Below are 18,422 nucleotides of genomic sequence, written 5' to 3' on the forward strand. Positions count from 1 at the left end.
TTAAGTCTAACGTAAAAATAACCAGAAAGTACATTGCTTCTGACGCAAGCATGTTGGATCACCTCTCATTACATAAATCTCAGTGATCCCTTCTCTCATATCTTAGTTATGTACAGTTGCTTCAGTTACTCTGACCAGTTTGGGTTAGTAAACTTGTAAGCTAAGTTGTTAGCAAATTCAGAAAATGTATTCTAGATCTCAAAAGAACCAAAACGTTACTCCTCCGCTCTGTCCCTTCCCCATCAGAATTTAATTCTTAAGGAGCTATGATCACCTTATAAATTGTATCAGTGTCCTTTTCTTAAAAACAGCCAATCTTCAGGAAACATCTTTGGGAATATATAATGCTCCTTGGTCTTTAGCACCATATTAAACGAGTTCTATAATCTTTGTCATCCAAAAGGGCCCTCCTATGGCTAGGCTTCAAGGATATCTCATACTCTCAGGGAGGTCTCTGACCCCAGAACACTGACCTGAATCATCTGCCAGGCTTCATTTTCACCTCTAAAGGCTTAGCTTAAAACACCAAACAGCATGGAAGAATTTCCTCTCCAACTCTATCACCTCTACCATTTTTTAAAAACCTAGGCATCAAGTTTTGGACTTGGCTTCAGAGATCCTCATCAGTGTTATTTATAAAACATATTTATAGGGACATCTGGGTGGCTCAGTGGTTTAGCGTCTGCCTTTGGCCCAGGGCGTGATCCTGGAGTCCCGGGATCGAGTCCCACGTCGGGCTCCCTGCATGGAGCCTGCTTCTCCCTCTGCCTGTGTCTCTGCCTCTCTCTCTGTCTCTCATGAATAAATAAAGAAAATCTTTAAAAAATTAAAATAAAAACATTTATTAAACAACAAAAAGCTGGACATACCCAAAATATCCTATAATATGAAAATAATGAAATCTATTGCCTTTTTAACAACAATCACATAAGAAATAAATGTTGTTCAGACAGAGTATATTATAAAGTAGTATAAAAAGTAGAATCCCATAATTCCAATTTGAAAAAAATTCACATACACTGTGTCCATAGTGTATTTGCTTCTTTACGTATTCTATATTTTCTTTGATGAACATGTTTTACTATTATCAGAAAATAATTGTTATTTTAACACTTACTTTGGTTTATTATAAAAGCTGCCCTTGGGCAAAACTAGAGGAGTTAATGCCAAATAAATGATCATACTTTTAGTAAACTTTATTGTAAAGAAAAAATACATCATTATTTTATAATGATTTTTCTCACCCACAAGAACATGGGTGGCAACTAGTAACATTTTTATAAAAATATTTAGGACTTTGATAAGACAATATGTACATTCACATTTTGTCTTCTGAAAGTTTAATGGGGAGAGAGTCCCCTGAAAAACTTTTCCCCAGGAAACCCATAGTCTCTTGGGTCAACTGACCCATGAAAAAATTCCATCTAACTTTCTGCCAATCTGGAGAAGATCTGTTTTCTTTGATCTGCTGTCATGTGTTCACAAGCTTCTAAAATGTTTGCCAAAATTAAGGTCTGCTGAATGGTCTTTGCCTTAACCCATATTCTTCCATTCATCCCAAATACTATCTCGAGTGGGTAGAGTTTTCCCACTTCCTGTAGGATTTCACAGTCTGGAGCCAAGAGCCTAGTAAGGAAATGGAAAGAAAATTAAATTTAAGAAGTGTGACCTGACTCTCTTTTAGAAGAAGACTCCTACTTTCTGGACAGTTCTCCATAGTTACTCAAAACCCCATCAACATCATCCAAGAATAAGGCACATGACATTTGCTGCCCCCTTTCATCCAAGCACACTTAGCAGTATACCACAGGTCACAACAGTGGATTATCCTCTACAGAGAAATCAAACTCCTGGGGCACCTGGGTGGTCAGTGGGTTAAGTGTCTGCCTTTGGCTCAAGTCATGATCCCAAGGGTCCTAGAATCATGCCCCACTTTGGACTCTCTGTTCAGTGGGGAGTCTGCAGCTCCCCCTCCCTCTGCCACCCTTCCTACTCATGGTCTCGCTCTCTTTCAAACAAATAAAATCTGTAAAAAAAGAAAAAAAAATTAAATTCCCTGTGTCACCAACTTTATAAAAACTGTATAAAGTTCTTCCCCAATACTGTCAGAGTACCTTAATTCTAGGCTTTCGAATTCATAGCTTTTTTTTTTTTTTTTTTAAATCTATGGTGCTAAAAGAACAGGTTAAGCTTATTTCCCTGACAATGTAAGTTATTCCCTGGTATTAAATTCAGTACGTGGAGAGAAGCACTGACTTTCAAACTACAAGGATGCTGCTTGGTTAATAATGCTTCTCTGTCTTGAACTAATTGTCCAAATCTGCAGAATAAATAATAAAGAGAGGCATGTAACGCTGAACTCTGAGGCTCAGGGGTTCTAGGAGTAAAGATTTTTTAATAGGTAAAGATTTAAACATCTAACAGAATCTATGTCTGGGACTATTAAATCTAGTGGGAGAGAACAGCAGGAGCCTTAATGAATGCATGCATAAGCTTGAAGAGCACATCAGCCTACCTGCATCTGGCCCCCATTACTAAAAAATTTTGATTTTATACAATTGTAAATTGCTTCTGTATTCAAATGACTTAGGAGGAAAGGCCAGTTTTCCTATTTGGAGGCAGTATATCAGCTGTAAGACAGCAGATTTTCTGGGAGAGAAAGCCAGACTCCACATCAACACAAAAACTACACTAGATACATGTGAACTTAACATATTCACATGAAGAGAGAATGGGACTAAATGCAGGAGTTTAAAATGGACAATGATTTTTAAATTTGAGGAAATTTAGACATTGTTACAAAGAGATCAAACCCCAAAGATGAGACAACTTTCCAAAAAGGTAGAATTATAAAAGAGGACAGGTGAGCCAGAAGGCATCAAGACTTACTTTCTAATTAAGCCCAAAGTCACTTTAAAAAGCAGACCGTCCTGTCCAATCACACCCATTCCACTGGCTCGTCCACAGCTGTCAATGCAGACCATCTCTGGTTCCATATCTTTATTAGCAACCACAAACTGACCATAGATGAGATCTCCAATCTAAAATGAGAATTTAAAACAGTTCATTTCCTCTCAGCAAATCACTCTATAGGTGCTGTTACTGGTTCTTTCTCACAGGCAGCAATGTCAGCCATCTGTATTTCTGTGACTAAGGGACTGTTCTCCAGAATACCCAGTCAGCCTGGAGTTGAGTCTTTAAAAAGGCAACATGAGGAAGTGTGCCCTCCTTAGACTGGGAGCTATCTCAGAGACAAGAGAACATCCTCAAAGGTTACACCATCCAATATAGTAGCCATTACCCACATGCAGTTATTTAAACTTTCATTTAAATTAATTACAATTAGACATTTAAAATTCAGTTCATCAGTTGCATCAGCCACATTTCAAGTGCTCAACAGCTACATTTGGCTAATTGCTACCATACTAGTCCATGCAGATATAAAACATTAGTGTCATCACAGTTGTTCTATTAGCACTACTCTAGGGAATTACTGAAGACTGATAGAAGACACTCCTGCCATGCATATTAATCAAAGCAAAATGAACAATGGTAATTCAGTGATACTTCATGCAAAAGCTCATAGATGAAGAAAAAAAAAAAAAACCCTCATAGATGGGGTGCCGGTGGCTCAGGTTATGATCCCAGGGTTGTGAGATCAAGCCCTACATTGGACTCTGCACTCAGTGTGGAGTCTGTTTTAGATTCTCTCTCCCTCTCCCCCTCCTCCCATTCTCTCTCTCTCAAGTAAATAAATAAATCTTTAAAAAATAAAACCTCAGAGTTGAACTTCAAAATGATGAAACAAAGGGAATGGAGGAGAATTAACTTGTTCTGTTGTGTATCTGCTATTAGTTGGTGACTGGCAACTAAAGAGAAATAAAAATATTCTTTGTATTTTAGAAGCATTTGGTCGTGGAGGGCAGTGAGGATGTACATATAAATAACAAAGTTCATTTAAGACTTTTTAGGTGCTAAAGTTATAAGAAAGGTGACTGTTGATGAGGGATGGTGTTACCGAGGTGGTGGTGGTTAGCCTGGTTCTCAAAAGATGAGATGTTCCATAAGCTAAGGGGACAGAGCAATCCAGATAAAGGGAACAGCACGAGCAAAGGTACAAGAGCAGGGACTTATGAATTCAGTAGTGCTATTAAATAGTTTGAGATAGGGGGACCTGGGTGGCTCAGTGGTTGAGCATCTGCCTTTGGCTCCAGTAGTGATCCCAGGGTCCTGGGATCGAGCCCTGCTGATGCAGGTTCCCCACAAGGAGCCTGCTTCTCCCTCTGCCTAGCTCTGTGCCTCTCTCTGTATCTCTCATGAATAAATAAATAAAATCTTTAGTTAATAAATAAATAGTTTGAGATAGTTCAAGCATAGATACAATTATAGACAAGAAAGGACCTCTGGAGTATAATGCCAATGAAATCTATAGGCTTCAAAGAAACTTTTTTTTTTTCCTCTTTTGGAGAAAGGAGAGTGTGTGAGGCTGTTGGCTTTTGAGAGGGCAAGTGTAGAGGCAGGGATGTTAATGAGGAGGTCACTGACCAAGTCTGGTAAAAAAAATAGCTAAGGTCTGAACTTGCAATATGGAGACATACAGGGATGAACATGCAAAACATCAGAGACAGAATCAAAGCTGTTGGGAAATGGTGATGTGACTGAAGTTGTGAGATGCCAGTCAATCAGGATGGATAGATGGCTGATATGGCAATTTGCACCATCTACTCCTCCTTCTTCCCCAGCTTATGGTTTACTTCCTTGTCCAGTGGATATGGACATAACAAAAAACAATAGAAAGAACAAATATAACCTTTCAACTCAGTAGAGATGAAACAGCCCCCAATATAGCAAATGTAAAATAAGTATGTGACTCTGGTTAGAGCTGGAGCACTGGAAGGAACTCTTGGACCCCAAAGTGATTACACAGACGCTCAGAGATGACCCCATAGAGCTAGGAAAATAGGTCATGCTTAGGAGACAATTTAGGTAGCCTTTTGGTTATTTGAGTGTTTCTGGATATTCGTATGCTTTTCTTCTTTTTGAAACCAAAAGTTCCCATCATTACCTGCACATTTGGTCTGTTTCTTTTAGTTGCACCTTCAAATGCCAAGTAAGACAAAGAAGCTGGCTCACTCCCTCCAACATCAACTTTGAAAATATCTCCAGACTTAGCTGTCACTATGCCGATCACATGGTCTCCTTTCACGGGGACATACTACAGAAGAAAACAGAATGAAAGAACAGTCATAGATGACAATCATTTCCAAGGTATCTTGGAAGATATCTTTAATAAGTCCTTAGTGGTCATTAGAGTTATTTAAAAAATATTTTGAAATTCAAGTTTACAAATTAATACCAATCAACAACAAATGTGATGTTACTCTCAGTAAAAGAAAAAAAAAATCACACCATAAACTCTCAGGTTTACAGCTTTTAATACTCTGTTCATTTGAGCCAGTATCCCACACCTCTTATTTCCTTATCAGAACTTCCTAGAGCAGGAATCCCTGGATGGCTCAGCGGTTTGGCTCCGGCCTTCCGCCCAGGGCCTGATCCTGGAGTCCTGGGATCGACTCCCACATCCGGCTCCCTGCATGGAGCCTGCTTCTTCATCTGCCTGTGTCTCTGCCTCTCATGAATAAATAAGTAAAATCTTAAAAAACAAAACAAAAAAACTTCCTAGAGCTTCTGCTGGCATATGAAGTCCAATGGTACAGGGGACGGGGTCCTTACAACCAAGAAAGGCTATTTCATTGCTAGACAAACTTTCCCATATTAAAGTTCTTACCTACTCTAAGAGAAATTTAACTCCCTGTTACATCCTCTTATTGAGCCTGGTTCTGGTGCTCCCTGACCTTTGAGACTCTGTAGGCAATGACCCTGTCTCACAATCCCTATCCTCTTAGACGCCAAGATTTCCAGTCTCCTTTGTCTCCTTCTCGGGCCACGCTCCATTTGCTCACAGTCCCTCTGAGGGGAATGCAGCGGTGCGCACAAGATTACGGTGGCTCTGGACCAGCATTCGCAGAGAAGAGGTCCAGGGCCCCATGCAGAGCGAGAATATCCCCCTCACGGCCGTACCACCTCTCCGGAGTCCCCCAACTCACCCGTTTCTGCTGTGAGTCCACCCAGTAAACGCCACCGCCGCTGCCGCCGCCGGGCTCCTTGTGACGGAGGCGGCCGCACTTGGTGACCAGCAGGCGGTCGCCACAGCGCCGCAGGCCCGGGCCGCACACGACGCGCCCCCGGGAGCGCGTCCCCGCATTCAGGCGCAGCGGTCGCTCCCCAGGACCCCCTGGGCCTTCAGCGTCCTCCTGCTCCGGCAGCAGCAGCTCCTCACCCGGGAGCACCACCTGATCCAGCACGGTGCGCGCCGCACGCGCCCGGTCTCCCGGCAGAGACTCGGCCGCAGCACCCACCGCCTCAGCCATACCGCGAACCTCCACACGCAACCTTCAGCTTCCGCTTCCGGCCCCGCGTCCAATCGCCAGCCTGCCCGAGGCGTTCCGTTTCCGGTAGTAGCGGACTATAGGAACCGAACCATCTGCGTCCCTGAAACCTGAGAGCTGTGGGCGGGGGTCCTGCCAAGGTGGCTGCAGTAATATCTCCCGCCCGTCACCTTTCTTGCGGTCTTTCTGCGGATCAGTACGAGAAACACGCGGCTTAAGTCGATGGCAAATACCTCACTTCCGCTGTTTCGGGCTGCACCGCTGGATACAAGACGCTCCCAAGTGTGGTTCCGTGGGAACCTCGACGACCGAGCCGAGGGGCTTCGGGATTGATCCTTTCCTTCCAAGACTCAGCCCTCTGAAGGAAAAGCATTTTCCTTTTTCTAAATAAAACCTGTTTTTATGGTTGCTAGAGAAGATATCAATTCACACTGTGGAAAACAGAGACTAGAAAGAAAATAAGAGGTATTAGTCTTGCCCCCATTTGTCTCCTGCTAGGCCGCCAGATAATTCTGTGTCGCCCAGTCTCTGTCACCTAAATAGATAGGACCTGATGAATCAGTGCATATTGGCATTTTAGTGTGTATTTCTCCGCAGACCTTTTCCCCCTGAAAATATACACATACGCATGCGAATTTTCACATAATTCACCTACCCCTACATGGCCTGGGGAAATCAGTAACTGCAATCAGATTCTTGTAGCTACATTCCTTGAGACACACTAGTTGACCAGGTGAGCAGTTGGATTCCAAATCCATAGAATATCAGGACTGCTCTTACTTGAAATCCAGGTTCCTCTGTACACCAGGATTTCCACTTAGCGGTTGGTCAAATTCCCCAGCAGGGTTGAGAGCTCCGGGGGACTGGGAGGGTTTGGCTTTGCCTTTCCCTTTGAGGCACTGGCTTCCAACGTGAATTTTTAGTTTTGGGGGACGTTTAAGACAGATCACCTCTAACTTACCTTCCATATTTGGCAAAGTGCTGGCAAGCTGACTGCGTAAGCGTATTAAGAGGCCAACTGAAACGTAACTTTTCTTGTTTTGCAGTCAGAGTGTTGTAGAAGCCTATCTTGATTGGTTTATCCTGGCAGGAGGGATGGTGCAGATTTTTTTCCCTCCTCCCACTCCAACCCAGCACTAGAGGACCTGCAACCAGTAGGTATTCGATGACCAAGGCCGCCTAGATGGTGGCTGGCCCAAGGCCATGCCCAAAGGGAGCTCAATGGCCTCTGGTCTGGGCTGGACAGAGAGGTTGGGAGTGGTCCCAGGATTGGTCCCTCCCGCACCCCATGCTGATCGAGAAGTCTTTGGAAAAAATACTTGGCCCAAACCTGGCTAAAGAGGCCTTCAAAGTCCACCACCCGATAGGGGTGGCACGTGGGTACCTCCTGACTGGTTCTCTAGTCAAGAGACGAAACCCCCCCCCAAAAAAAGAGACGAAACCCCAAGCTCCAGGGGTGGGCAGTCTCCTAAAAATCCGCAGCTGGGGTCGGAAGTGGCCGGCTGTAGCTCTGGGGGCGTGGCTTCCTCCTGACACGCCCCCCGGGGCGGGTCCAGGGGCGGGGCGCGCGGGAAGGTCGCCTTTGGTGTCTCTCCCCCTCCCCCACCCCCACCCCGCCAGCCGCGTGCGGCCCTTTCCGTGCATCTGTGCTTCGCGGCTTTGGTGCCCTGCGGCCGCGGGTGAGTGAAAGCGCACGGTGCGGGCTGGGGATGGAGGAGGTGCGCCAGCGTGCGGGTGGGTGGGGAGCCGAGGCCTCCAGCGGGTGTGCAGAGCCCGGCTCCCAGCCGCAGCCACCGACTTCTGCGACGTGCGGGGTCCCGCGTTGGGGTCCGATGGAGTCCCGGTGACGAAGCTGGCGTTTCCAGAGGGGCGTGCTGCCGTTTCTGGGTGCAGAAGTGGCCGTGGGGCTGGGGAATGCGGAGGAGCCCTGACCCATGCGGTTAACGCAGGCCTTCCCGGGTGGAGAGAAAGCTTAGCTGTTGGCCCCGGTGTTTGGGCTTCCCCGCAGATCCACCCCGGTGACTTAGGCCCGTTCCCTGTTTGGGGGAGGCCGGAGCTGTAAGGGTGATGCTGCCCTCGATGGCTCTTGGCCTACACCTCCCCAACCTTCAGGATTCTCTTCCACAAAATTACCAGATTGATGTTTGAAAAGGTTGGCAGACTGCAGCCTTCCAGACGATTTCCCAGAACTTCCTCTTTGGAAATCTTTGAGACTTGAGAAGCTGCAAAAGTAGCATTTCACGGTTGCTTTTCTTTGTTGACTGGTGAAATTGGGCCGTTTTGTTTTGCTTGTTTTTTAGGTAGACTCCACGCTCAGCGTGGAGCCCAGCGGGGGCGTAGAGATCAAGATCTGACCTGAGGGCGCCTGGATACCTAAGTCGGTTAAGCATGGGCTCTTGGTTGCAGCTCAGGTCATGATCTCGGGGCTCTGGAATCGAGCTCCGCCTAGGGCTCTGTGCTCAAAGGGGAGTCTGCTGCTTCTACCACCACCATTGCACACTCTGTCTCTCAAATAGATGAATGAAATAATTAATAAATGAATTAATAAATTCTTAAAAAAAAAAAAGACCTGAGCTGAGATCAAGAGTTGGACGCCCAACCCACTGAGCCACCCAGGCAGAGTGGGGGAGGAGGATATTGTTTTTTCCTTACAATAAACGACACTAGTTAAGCATTTGCCTTGAGCCAAGAAGTGAGCTGAGGAGTCAGCAGAATCATGGCTCCTGCCCTGGGAGAGTTCAGTGTCTCCACATGAAAATATCAAGGGTTATGGTGGCTGTAACAACCTGATAGGCTGTCAGTCCCGAGGGTAGACAGGACAAAATGGTTACCACTCTGTGGGAGGAAAGTATCAGGATAGGTGTCCCAAAGAAAGTGATAATTGAGTGAACCTTTAAGATTTTTTTGGTCTTTCTCAAATTACAAATGAACTACATGCTGATTCACATTCAGAAATTAAGAGTCTGGGCAGCCCGGAAGGCTCAGTGGTTTAGCACTGCCTTCTGCCCAGGGCCTGATCCTGGGGACCTGGGATCGAATCCCATGTTGGGCTCCCTGCATGGAGCCTGCTTCTCCTCTGCTTCTCCCTCTGCCTCTCTCTCTCTATGTGTCTCTCATGAATAAATAAATAAAATCTTTAAAAAAAATTGAGTCTATGTAAGTATTGTTAGTCTTTATTTAAATAATTTAAATATAAATGCTTACAATTGTCCCTTATAAGTGAGTCTCCTTGCTACAGATGTTTTTAATCACAAATAATCATGGCAAGTAAAAACTAAAGATGTAAGGAACAGCCATTATTCCTAGCAGTGAGGTAGCACAACTGAGGAAGTCTCTTCCTGCTGTCCAGGACTGATTGAGACTGTTGGAGAGGATGTGTCATAGCAAGAAGTCAGTGGGATCCTGTACCAGTGGAGCTTGCTTAGAAATCCACCCTCCAGGGGTGTCTGAGTGGCTCAGTTGGTTAAGTGTCCCACCCTTGGCTGTAGCTCCTCATGATCTCAAGGCCCTGAGATCAGCCCGAGGCATTGGGCTCTGTGCTTAGCAGAGAGTCTGCTTTGCCTCTCACTTTCTTTCTTGTGTCCCCCCCACACTCCCCACCATTTGAGTGTGCACATGTTCTCTCTCTCTCTCAAATAAATAAATCTTGAGGGCAGCCCGTGTGGCTCAGTGGTTTAGTGCTACCTTCAGCCCAGGGCATGATCCTGGAGACCTGGGATCGAGTCCCACGTCAGGCTCCCTGCATGGAGCCTGCTTCTCCCTCTGCCTGTGTCTCTGCTTCATATTCTCTCTCTCTCATAAATAAATAAAATCTTTTAAAAAAAGATTCAAATAAATAAATCTTGAGATGAAATCCACCCTCCAGAACTTGCTGGGACTACTAGGGTTCTGGGAAAAGCTATTCTGGGGAAGCGTTTCCTGGAAGCCTCTGTTAGAAAACTTCCAGATAGGGTCCTAGGGAAAACTGCTGGCTGCTGGGTGCTTCTGGCCACCAAGAGAGGCAGAAGCTGGAGAAGCTGCCATGCTCCAGGAGTATACCAGAATGTACACTGGAACCAGTAAGCAAAATCTATTCTTCCTGAAATGCTTCTTCAGGGTCTTCTACATATAAAGCCTGTCTTTGTGTTAGATTGCAAAGGAAAAATGCTTTAAAGGCCCAGATCCATTTTCTGAGAGCAGGCAGGAAGGGTGAGCTTAGAGCACTGTGGCAGTACACTGGTAACTAGCTCAAGGTCTCATGAAGCTGTGAGATCAATGGACTTGTCAGTAACAGCAGTTACGGTAAGAGTCTCCCCAGGTCCTGATGGCTTCACTGACAAATTCTACCTGACATTTAAAGAATACTCATTCTTTACAAATTCAAAAAGAAGAAGGAGAGGAGGAGGAGGAGAAGGGAATACATACTAACTCTTTCTATGAGGCCAGTATTACCCCAGTATCAAAACCAAAGATACGACTGGATAGGAAAACTACAGGTTAATATCCCTTATGAATATAAATGCAAAATCCTCAACAAAATACTAGCAAACTGAATCCAGCAGTATATAAAAAGGATTATACACCATGATCAAATGGGCTTTATCCTAGGAATGTAAACATCTGAAATCAATTCGTATACTATAACAAAAGGACAAAAACCGCATTATCATCTGAATAGATACAGAAAAAGCATTTTAAAAGGTTCAACAGCCTATCATGATTAAAACCCTCAATAAACTAGGATTAGAAAGGAACCTCCTCAACCTAATAAAGAGAATCTACCAAAACCCACAGCTAACATCATACTTAATGGTGAAAAACTGAAAACTTTCTCCCTAAGATCAGGAACAAGACAAGGATGTCTGATCTTTCCCCTTCTATTCAGCATTGTACTGGAGGCTCTAAAACAGTTCAGCAAGAAAAAAAAAAAAAAAAAAAAAAAGCTATCCAGACTGGAAAGGAAGAGGTAGAGCTATTTATTTGGAGGTGATATGATCTGGTATGTAGAAAATTCTAAGGAATCCATTTTAAAAAGCTGTTAGAACTAAAAAAAAAAAAAAAAAAAAAAAAAAAAAAAAAAAAAAAAAAAAAAAAAAAGAGCTGTTAGAACTAACAGATGAGTTCAGCAAAACTGCTAGATTTAAGAACAATATACAAAAATCAATTGCATTTCTGTGTGCTTGGAAAACTGAAATTAAGACAATTCCATTTATAGTATCAAAGAGAACAAAACATTTGGGGATAAGTTTAACAAAAGAAATGCTAAACCTAAACTCTGGATTACAAAACATTATTAAAAGAAATTAAGTATTTTAATAATTGGAAAGAGTTTTCATATTCATGAATCAGAAGATTTAATATTGTTAAAATAGAACTCCTGGGGCACCTGGGTGGCTCAGTGGTTGAGCATCTGCCTTTGGCTCTGGGTGTGATCTTGGAGTCCTGGGATCAAGTCCTGCATCAGGCTCCCCACAGGCTGCCTAGGTCTCTGACTCTCTCTGTGGCTCTCATTAATAAATAAATAAAATCCTTAAAACAAGATAATAGAACTCCCCAAATTAGTATACAGATTCAGGGATACCTGGATGGCTCAGTGTTTGAGCATCTGGCTTTGGCTCAGGTCATGATCCCGGAGTCCTGGGATCGAGTCCCACACCGGACTTTCTGCATGGAGCCTGCTTCTCCCTCTGCCTATGTCTCTCTGTCTTTCATGAATAATAAATAAAATCTTTTAAAATATATATACAGATTCAAAGCAATCCCTGTCAAAACCCCTACTATCTTCATTGCAGAAATTGACAAAATGATCCTAAAATTAATATGGAAGTTCAGGAGATCCAGAATAGCAAAAACAAGTAAACAGACAAAAAAACTTGAGAATCAGAACAAAGTTGGAGAACTTAACACTTCTGATTTTAAATCTTACTACAAGGCTTACAGTAATCAAGACCAGTACTGGCATAAGGATAAACATAGATCAAAGAAAAAAATTTAGATCATAGCAGTAAACCCTCACATTTGTGGGCAACTGATTTTCAGTAAGCGTGCTGAGGAAATTCAGTGAGGAAAGAAAATCTTTCAACAAATGATGTTGGGACAACTGGATATCCACATTCAAAATGATGAAGTAAACTCTTAGAAAAAAACATAGAGATAAGTTTTTGTGAACTTGGATTTGGCAGTGGTTTCTTAGAAACAGCACTGCCAAAAGCACAAACACCCAAAGGAAAAAAAAATGGACTTATCAAAATTAGAAACTTTTGTGCCTCAAAGGTACCATTACAGTGAACAGAGGGGTGCCTTGGTGGCACAGTTGGTTAAGCAACTGACTCTTGATTTTGGCTCAGGTCTTGATTTGGGGGTACTGGCATCAAGCCCTGCATTGGCTCAAAGAGAAGGCTGCTTATACTCTGCCTCTGCCCTCCGCCCCACTGCTTTTGCCTCCTCCAAAAGAAGTAAATCTAAAAAAAAAAAAAAGAGAACCCACTGAATGGGAGAAAATATTTGAAAATCATGTATCTGATAAGGGACATGTATCTAGACTATATAAACAACATCTACAATCTGGATGATGGGCATAGGGTTGTTTTTTAATTCTATTCTAATTTTGATATTTTTCATAATTAAAAAATATTGTGAAGATAGGCAAAATAGATACCTTCTTGAGGACTATGCAGCAAGGTGGAGCAAATAATGGAAAAAGTTACTGCAAAACAAAAAATAAACACAGCTTTGATCATGCCCCTTTCTCCTGTCTAAATTCTCCAGGGGGCATCCTGTCATCTATTAAAAAAAAACTAGGGGATCCCTGGGTGGCGCAGCGGTTTAGCGCCTGCCTTTTTGGCCCAGGGCGCGATCCTGGAGTCCCGGGATCGAGTCCCACGTCGGGTTCCCTGTATGGAGCCTGCTTCTCCCTCCGCCTGTGTCTCTGCCTCTCTCTCTCTCTCTGTGACTATCATGAATAAATAAATAAAATATTTTTTTAAAAAAAGAAAAAAAACTAAGACTTTGTTTGACACCTGGCCTCAGCTCACCCTGCTATCTTCACCTTGCTTCTCTCTGACTTGACTTTCTTCTGAGTGATACCAAGTCACTTGAAAATTTCTTACTTATGTGTCCTGATCTGTGCCATTCTTCATGCCATGTATGCCCTCTGCTTAAAATTCTTAATTTAGCAAACCATTCTCCCTCTCCTTTCTTAACTGTCCTTCAAAACTGGGCTGGATCACCAGCTCCTTCAAGGAATATCTTCTGATCCTGGTTTGGAGCTAACTGTCCCTCATCTGTATTTCCATAGTTCCCTATCCATAATCTATCATAGCAGGAAATATGAAATTGAAACCACCAAATTTGGGCAGCCCAGGTGGCTCAGCAGTTTAGCCCCGCCTTTGGCCTGGGACGTCCTGGAGACCCTGGATCAAATCCCGCATCGGGCTCCCTGCATGGAGCCTGCTTTTCCCTCTGCCTGTGTCCCTGACTCTCTCTCTTTGTCTCTCATGAATAAATAAATAAAATTTTAAAAATACCAAATTTATATACATCCACACACACATGCCTAGAATGTAATATATCAAAGGGCATTGCATGAAAGCCTGAAGGAATTTCTGTACAGGAAGAGCTTTTAACTTAAGATTGCTAAGTATTTTTTCAGCTTTATGAATATTTTATGTCACAGATTCCTGAAAGAGATTATTTAGCATACTTTTTCTCTAAAGTGTTTCAGGAAAAACATTCCTCTATGTGTTTGAGGAAAAACAATAATACAAACCCCTCCCCTGACAATTCACTTCTAATTTATATATATATATATTTTTTAATTTTTATTTATTTATGATAGTCACACAGAGAGAGAGAGAGGCAGAGACACAGGCAGAGGGAGAAGCAGGCTCCATGCACCGGGAGCCCGACATGGGATTCCATCCTGGGTCTGTCTCCAGGATCGCGCCCTGGGCCAAAGGCAGGCGCCAAACCGCTGCGCCACCCAGGGATCCCTCACTTCTAATTTTTATCTAAATAATGTAAATAAATGGTTCTAAAAGTCTACAAGCCTTAAAAACATTTTTTTTTTTAAGTGTAGTTGCACAATGTTACACTGGTTTCAGGTGCACAACATAGTGTTTCCACAAGCTTATGGAATGGCTGTTTTTCCAAAAGCCTTGTGGAGATAAAAGTCTATATGGCTTTTTGAAAAACAGCTATGGTTACCAGAACCTGGGAGAGGAGGGAAATAGGAATAACTGTTTAATGGGTACAGAGTTTCAGATGGGTACAGAGTTTCAGATGGGAAAGTGAAAAAAGTTTCTCTAGTTCCTAACCAAAAGCAACCACCCTTACCTGCAGTTCATTTCTTCAGTAAATACCTAGCCATTGTTTTGGGGGTGAAGGTGGGGATAGCAGCGTGGCCATCGCGGTAGGGGCCAAGTGGTATACAGACTTTGAGTTGCTCTCCCTGCCCTCTGCCTTTTACCACGGATAGTGTCTGTACCTTCCAGAGCTGAGCCTCGCCGGGAGTCCTGTGGAGCAAATAGATTCACTTGTCTTTTAAGAAGTCCACCTGCAACTATTTCAGGTGGAAACCGCCTTCTCTCTACTAGTTTCTACTTCCATTTTCTGTCTTGTGAACATTTGTTGAAAACTTTCATCTGCTGTTGTCTGCCCTTCTGTTCTTGTTCTCTGGTGGATTTATACCATATATATTAAAAGAAATATATTTTTTTTTCTTTCTGGATAGAAACCCTCTATGAGATATATGATTTACACATTGTTTCTCCCAGTCTATGACTTGTTTTTCATTTTTGTGACTATCTTTGAAGCATGTTTTGGATTTTGATGACATCAAAATTTTTACCAATTTTTTTGCTTTTTAAAAAAATTAAGTTCAATTAATTAACATAAAATGTATTTTGGTTTCAAAGGTAGAGGTCAGTGATTCATCAGTCTTATATAATACCCAGTGCTCATTACATCACATGTTCTCCCTAATTTTCATCACCTAGTTACCTGTCTCCACCCCACCACCCCTCCAGCAACCCTCAGTTGGTTTTCTATGATTAAGACTCTCTTATGGTTTATCTCCCTCTCTGATTTCATCTTGTTTTAGTTTTTCCTCATCTCCCCTATCATCTGTTTTGTTTCTCAAATTCCACATATGAGTGAGATCATATAATTGTCTTTCTCTGATTGACTTACTTCACTTAGCTTAATATCCTCTAGTTTCATCTACGTCATTGCAAATGGCAAGATTTCATTTTTTTTTTGGATGGCTGACTAGTAATCCATTGTGTGTGTTTGTGTGTGTGTATGTATATATACATATATGTGTGAGTGTGTGTGTATAGACTATGTCTTCTTTATCCATTCATCTGTCGGTGGATATCTGGGCTCTTTCCATAGTTTGGGTGTTGTGGACATTGCTGCTATAAACATTGGAGTGTGCACCCCTTCGGATCACTATATTTGTATCTCTGGGGTAAATGCCCAGTAGTGCAATTGCTGGGTCATAGAGTAGCTCTATTTTCAGCTTTTTGAGGAACCTCCATACTGATTTCCAGAGTGGCTGCACCAGCTTGCATTCCCACCAACAGTGTAAGAGGGTTCCCCTTTCTCCACATCCTCACCAACATCTATTGTTCCCTCACTTGTTATTTTTAGCCATTCTGATTGGTGTGAGGTGGTATCTCATTGTGGTTTTGATTTGTATTTCCCAAATGCCAAGTGATGTGGAGTATTTATTTATCTGTTGGCCATTTGTAGGTCTTCTTTGGAGAAATGTCTCTCCATGTCTTCTGCCCATTTCTTGATTAGATTATTTATTCTTTAAATATTGAGTTTTATAGGTTCTTCATAAATTTTTAAATATTAGCCCTTTATCTGATGTATCATTTACAAATATTTTCCCCCATTCTGTAGGTTGCCTTTTGGTTTTGTTGATTGTTTCCTTTGCTGTGTGAAAGCTTTTTATTTTGATGAAGTCCCAGTAGTTCATTTTTGCCTTTGTTTCCCTTGCTATTGGAGACGTATCTAGCAAGAAGTTGCTGCAGCCGAGGTTGCTCTGTATTTTCCTCTAGGATTTTGATGGATTCCTGTCTCATTTAGGTCTTTCACCCATTTTGAGTTTATTTTTGTGTATGGTGTGAGGCAATGGTCCAGCTTTATTCTTCTGCATGTGGCTGTCCAATTTTCCCAACACCATTTGCTGGAGATACTTTTTTTCATTGGATATTCTTTACTGTGTTGTCGAAGATCAGTTGACCATAGAGTTGAGGGTCCATTTCTGGATTCTCTATTCTGTTCCATTGATCTATGTGTCTGCTTCTGTGCCAGTAGCATGCTGTCTTAATGATCACAGCTTTGTAATATAGCTTGAAGTCTGGAATTGTGATGCCACCAGTTTTGGTTTCCTTTTTCAATTTTCCTCTGGCTATTTTGGGGTCTTATCTGGTTCCATACAAGTTTTAGGATTATTTGTTCCAGCTCTGTGAAATAAGTTGATGGTATTTTGATAGGGATTGCAATGAATGTATAGATTGCTCTGGGTAGCAGAGACATTTTAACAGTATTTTTTCTTCCAATCCATGAGCATGAAATATTTCCTTTTTTTGGTGTGTCTTCCTCAATTTCTTTCATGAGTGTTCTATAATACTGAGTACGGATCTGCTGCCTCTTTCATTAGGTTTATTCCTAGGTATCTTATGGTTTTGGATGCAATAATAAATGAGATTGACTCCTTTATATTTCTTTCTTCTGTCTCATTGTTAGTATTTAGAAATGCAGCTGATTTCTGTGCATTGATTTTAATCCTGCCATTTTCCTGAATTCCTGTTTGAGTTCTAGCAATTTGGGGATTGAGTCTCGGGTTTTCCATATAGAATATCATGTCATGTGTAGAGAGTGAGAGTTTGACTTCTTTTTTGCTAATTTGAATGCCTTTTATTTCTTTTTGTTGTCTGATTGCTGAAGCTAGGACTTCTAGTGTTATGTTGAACAGCAGTGGTGATAGTGGACATCCCTGCCGTCTCCTGACCTTAGGGGAAAAGCTCTGTTTTTCCCCCATTGAAAGTGATATTCGCTGTGGGCTTTTCATATATGGCTTTTATGATATCGAGGTTTGTTCCCTACACTGTGATGAGTTTTAATAAAGAAAGGATGCTATACTTTGTCAAGTGCTTTTTCTGAATCTGTTAAGGGGATCATATGATTTTTGTCCTTTCTTTTCTTTTTTTGTTTTTGTTGTTCTTGTCCTTTCTTTTGTTAATGTAGTGTATCACACTGATTGATCTGTAGGTGTTGAACCACCCTTGCAGTCCAGGAATAAATCCCACTTGGTTGTGGTGACTAGTCCTTTAATACTGTTGGATCCTATTGGCTAGTATTTTGGTGAGAATTTTGGCATCCGTGTTCATCAGGGATATTGGTTTCTATTTCTCTTTTTTGGTGGGGTCTTTGTCTGGTTTTGGGATCAAGGTAATGCTGGCCCCATAGAGTTTGGAAATTTTCTTTCCATTTCTATTTTTTGAAACAGCTTCAGAGGAATAGGTATTAATTCTTCTTTAAATGTTTAGTAGAATTCCCCTGGGAAGCCATCCAGCCCTGGACTCTTGTTTGTTGGGAGGTTCTGATTGCTGCTTCAATTTCCTTGCTGGTTATGGGTCTGTTCAGATTTTCTCTTTCTTCCTGTTTCTGGTTTAGTAGTTTACATGTCTCTAGGAATGCACCCATTTCTTCCAGATTGCCTAATTTGTTGGCATATAGTTGCTCATAACATGTTCTTATAATTGTTTGTATTTATTCAGTGTTGGTTGTGATCTCTCCTCTTTCGTTCATGATTTTACTTATTTGGGTCCTTTCTCTTTTTGGTAAGTCTGGCCAGGGGTTTATCAATGTTATTAATTCTTTCAAAGAACCAGCTCTTAGTTTCATTGATCTGTTCTTTTGTTTCTATTTCATTGATGTCTGTTGTAATCTTTATTATTTGTCTTCTGCTGGGTTTAGACT

At 42.2% G+C, this 18,422-nt stretch overlaps 1 protein-coding gene across 1 annotated transcript; it reads right to left on the reverse strand.

Annotated features, from left to right (window-relative positions):
- Window positions 1-826: 826 nt before the first annotated feature.
- EXOSC3 (exosome component 3) lies at window positions 827-6,693 on the reverse strand. Its single transcript, XM_072842008.1, has 4 exons — window positions 6,108-6,693; window positions 5,066-5,215; window positions 2,890-3,041; window positions 827-1,626 (listed from the first exon to the last, which is right to left on the reverse strand). The coding sequence occupies exons 1-4, from the start codon at window positions 6,429-6,431 to the stop codon at window positions 1,425-1,427; spliced, it is 828 nt and encodes a 275-aa protein (XP_072698109.1). The 5' UTR covers window positions 6,432-6,693; the 3' UTR covers window positions 827-1,424.
- Window positions 6,694-18,422: the final 11,729 nt, after the last annotated feature.

This window comes from Canis lupus, chromosome 10 (genome assembly GCF_048164855.1).
Source record: "Canis lupus baileyi chromosome 10, mCanLup2.hap1, whole genome shotgun sequence".
Taxonomy (NCBI): domain Eukaryota; kingdom Metazoa; phylum Chordata; class Mammalia; order Carnivora; family Canidae; genus Canis; species Canis lupus.

Bases quoted from the DNA above. Each gene is read 5' to 3' on its own strand.
- EXOSC3 (XM_072842008.1), bottom strand. From the start codon at position 6,431: ATGGCTGAGGCGGTGGGTGCTGCGGCCGAGTCTCTGCCGGGAGACCGG. The intron at 5,216-6,107 runs GTGAGTTGGGGG...TTTCTTCTGTAG, and splicing joins TGGACTCACAGCAGAAACGG to TATGTCCCCGTGAAAGGAGA. The intron at 3,042-5,065 runs GTAATGATGGGA...TTCTCATTTTAG, and splicing joins GAAACAGACCAAATGTGCAG to ATTGGAGATCTCATCTATGG.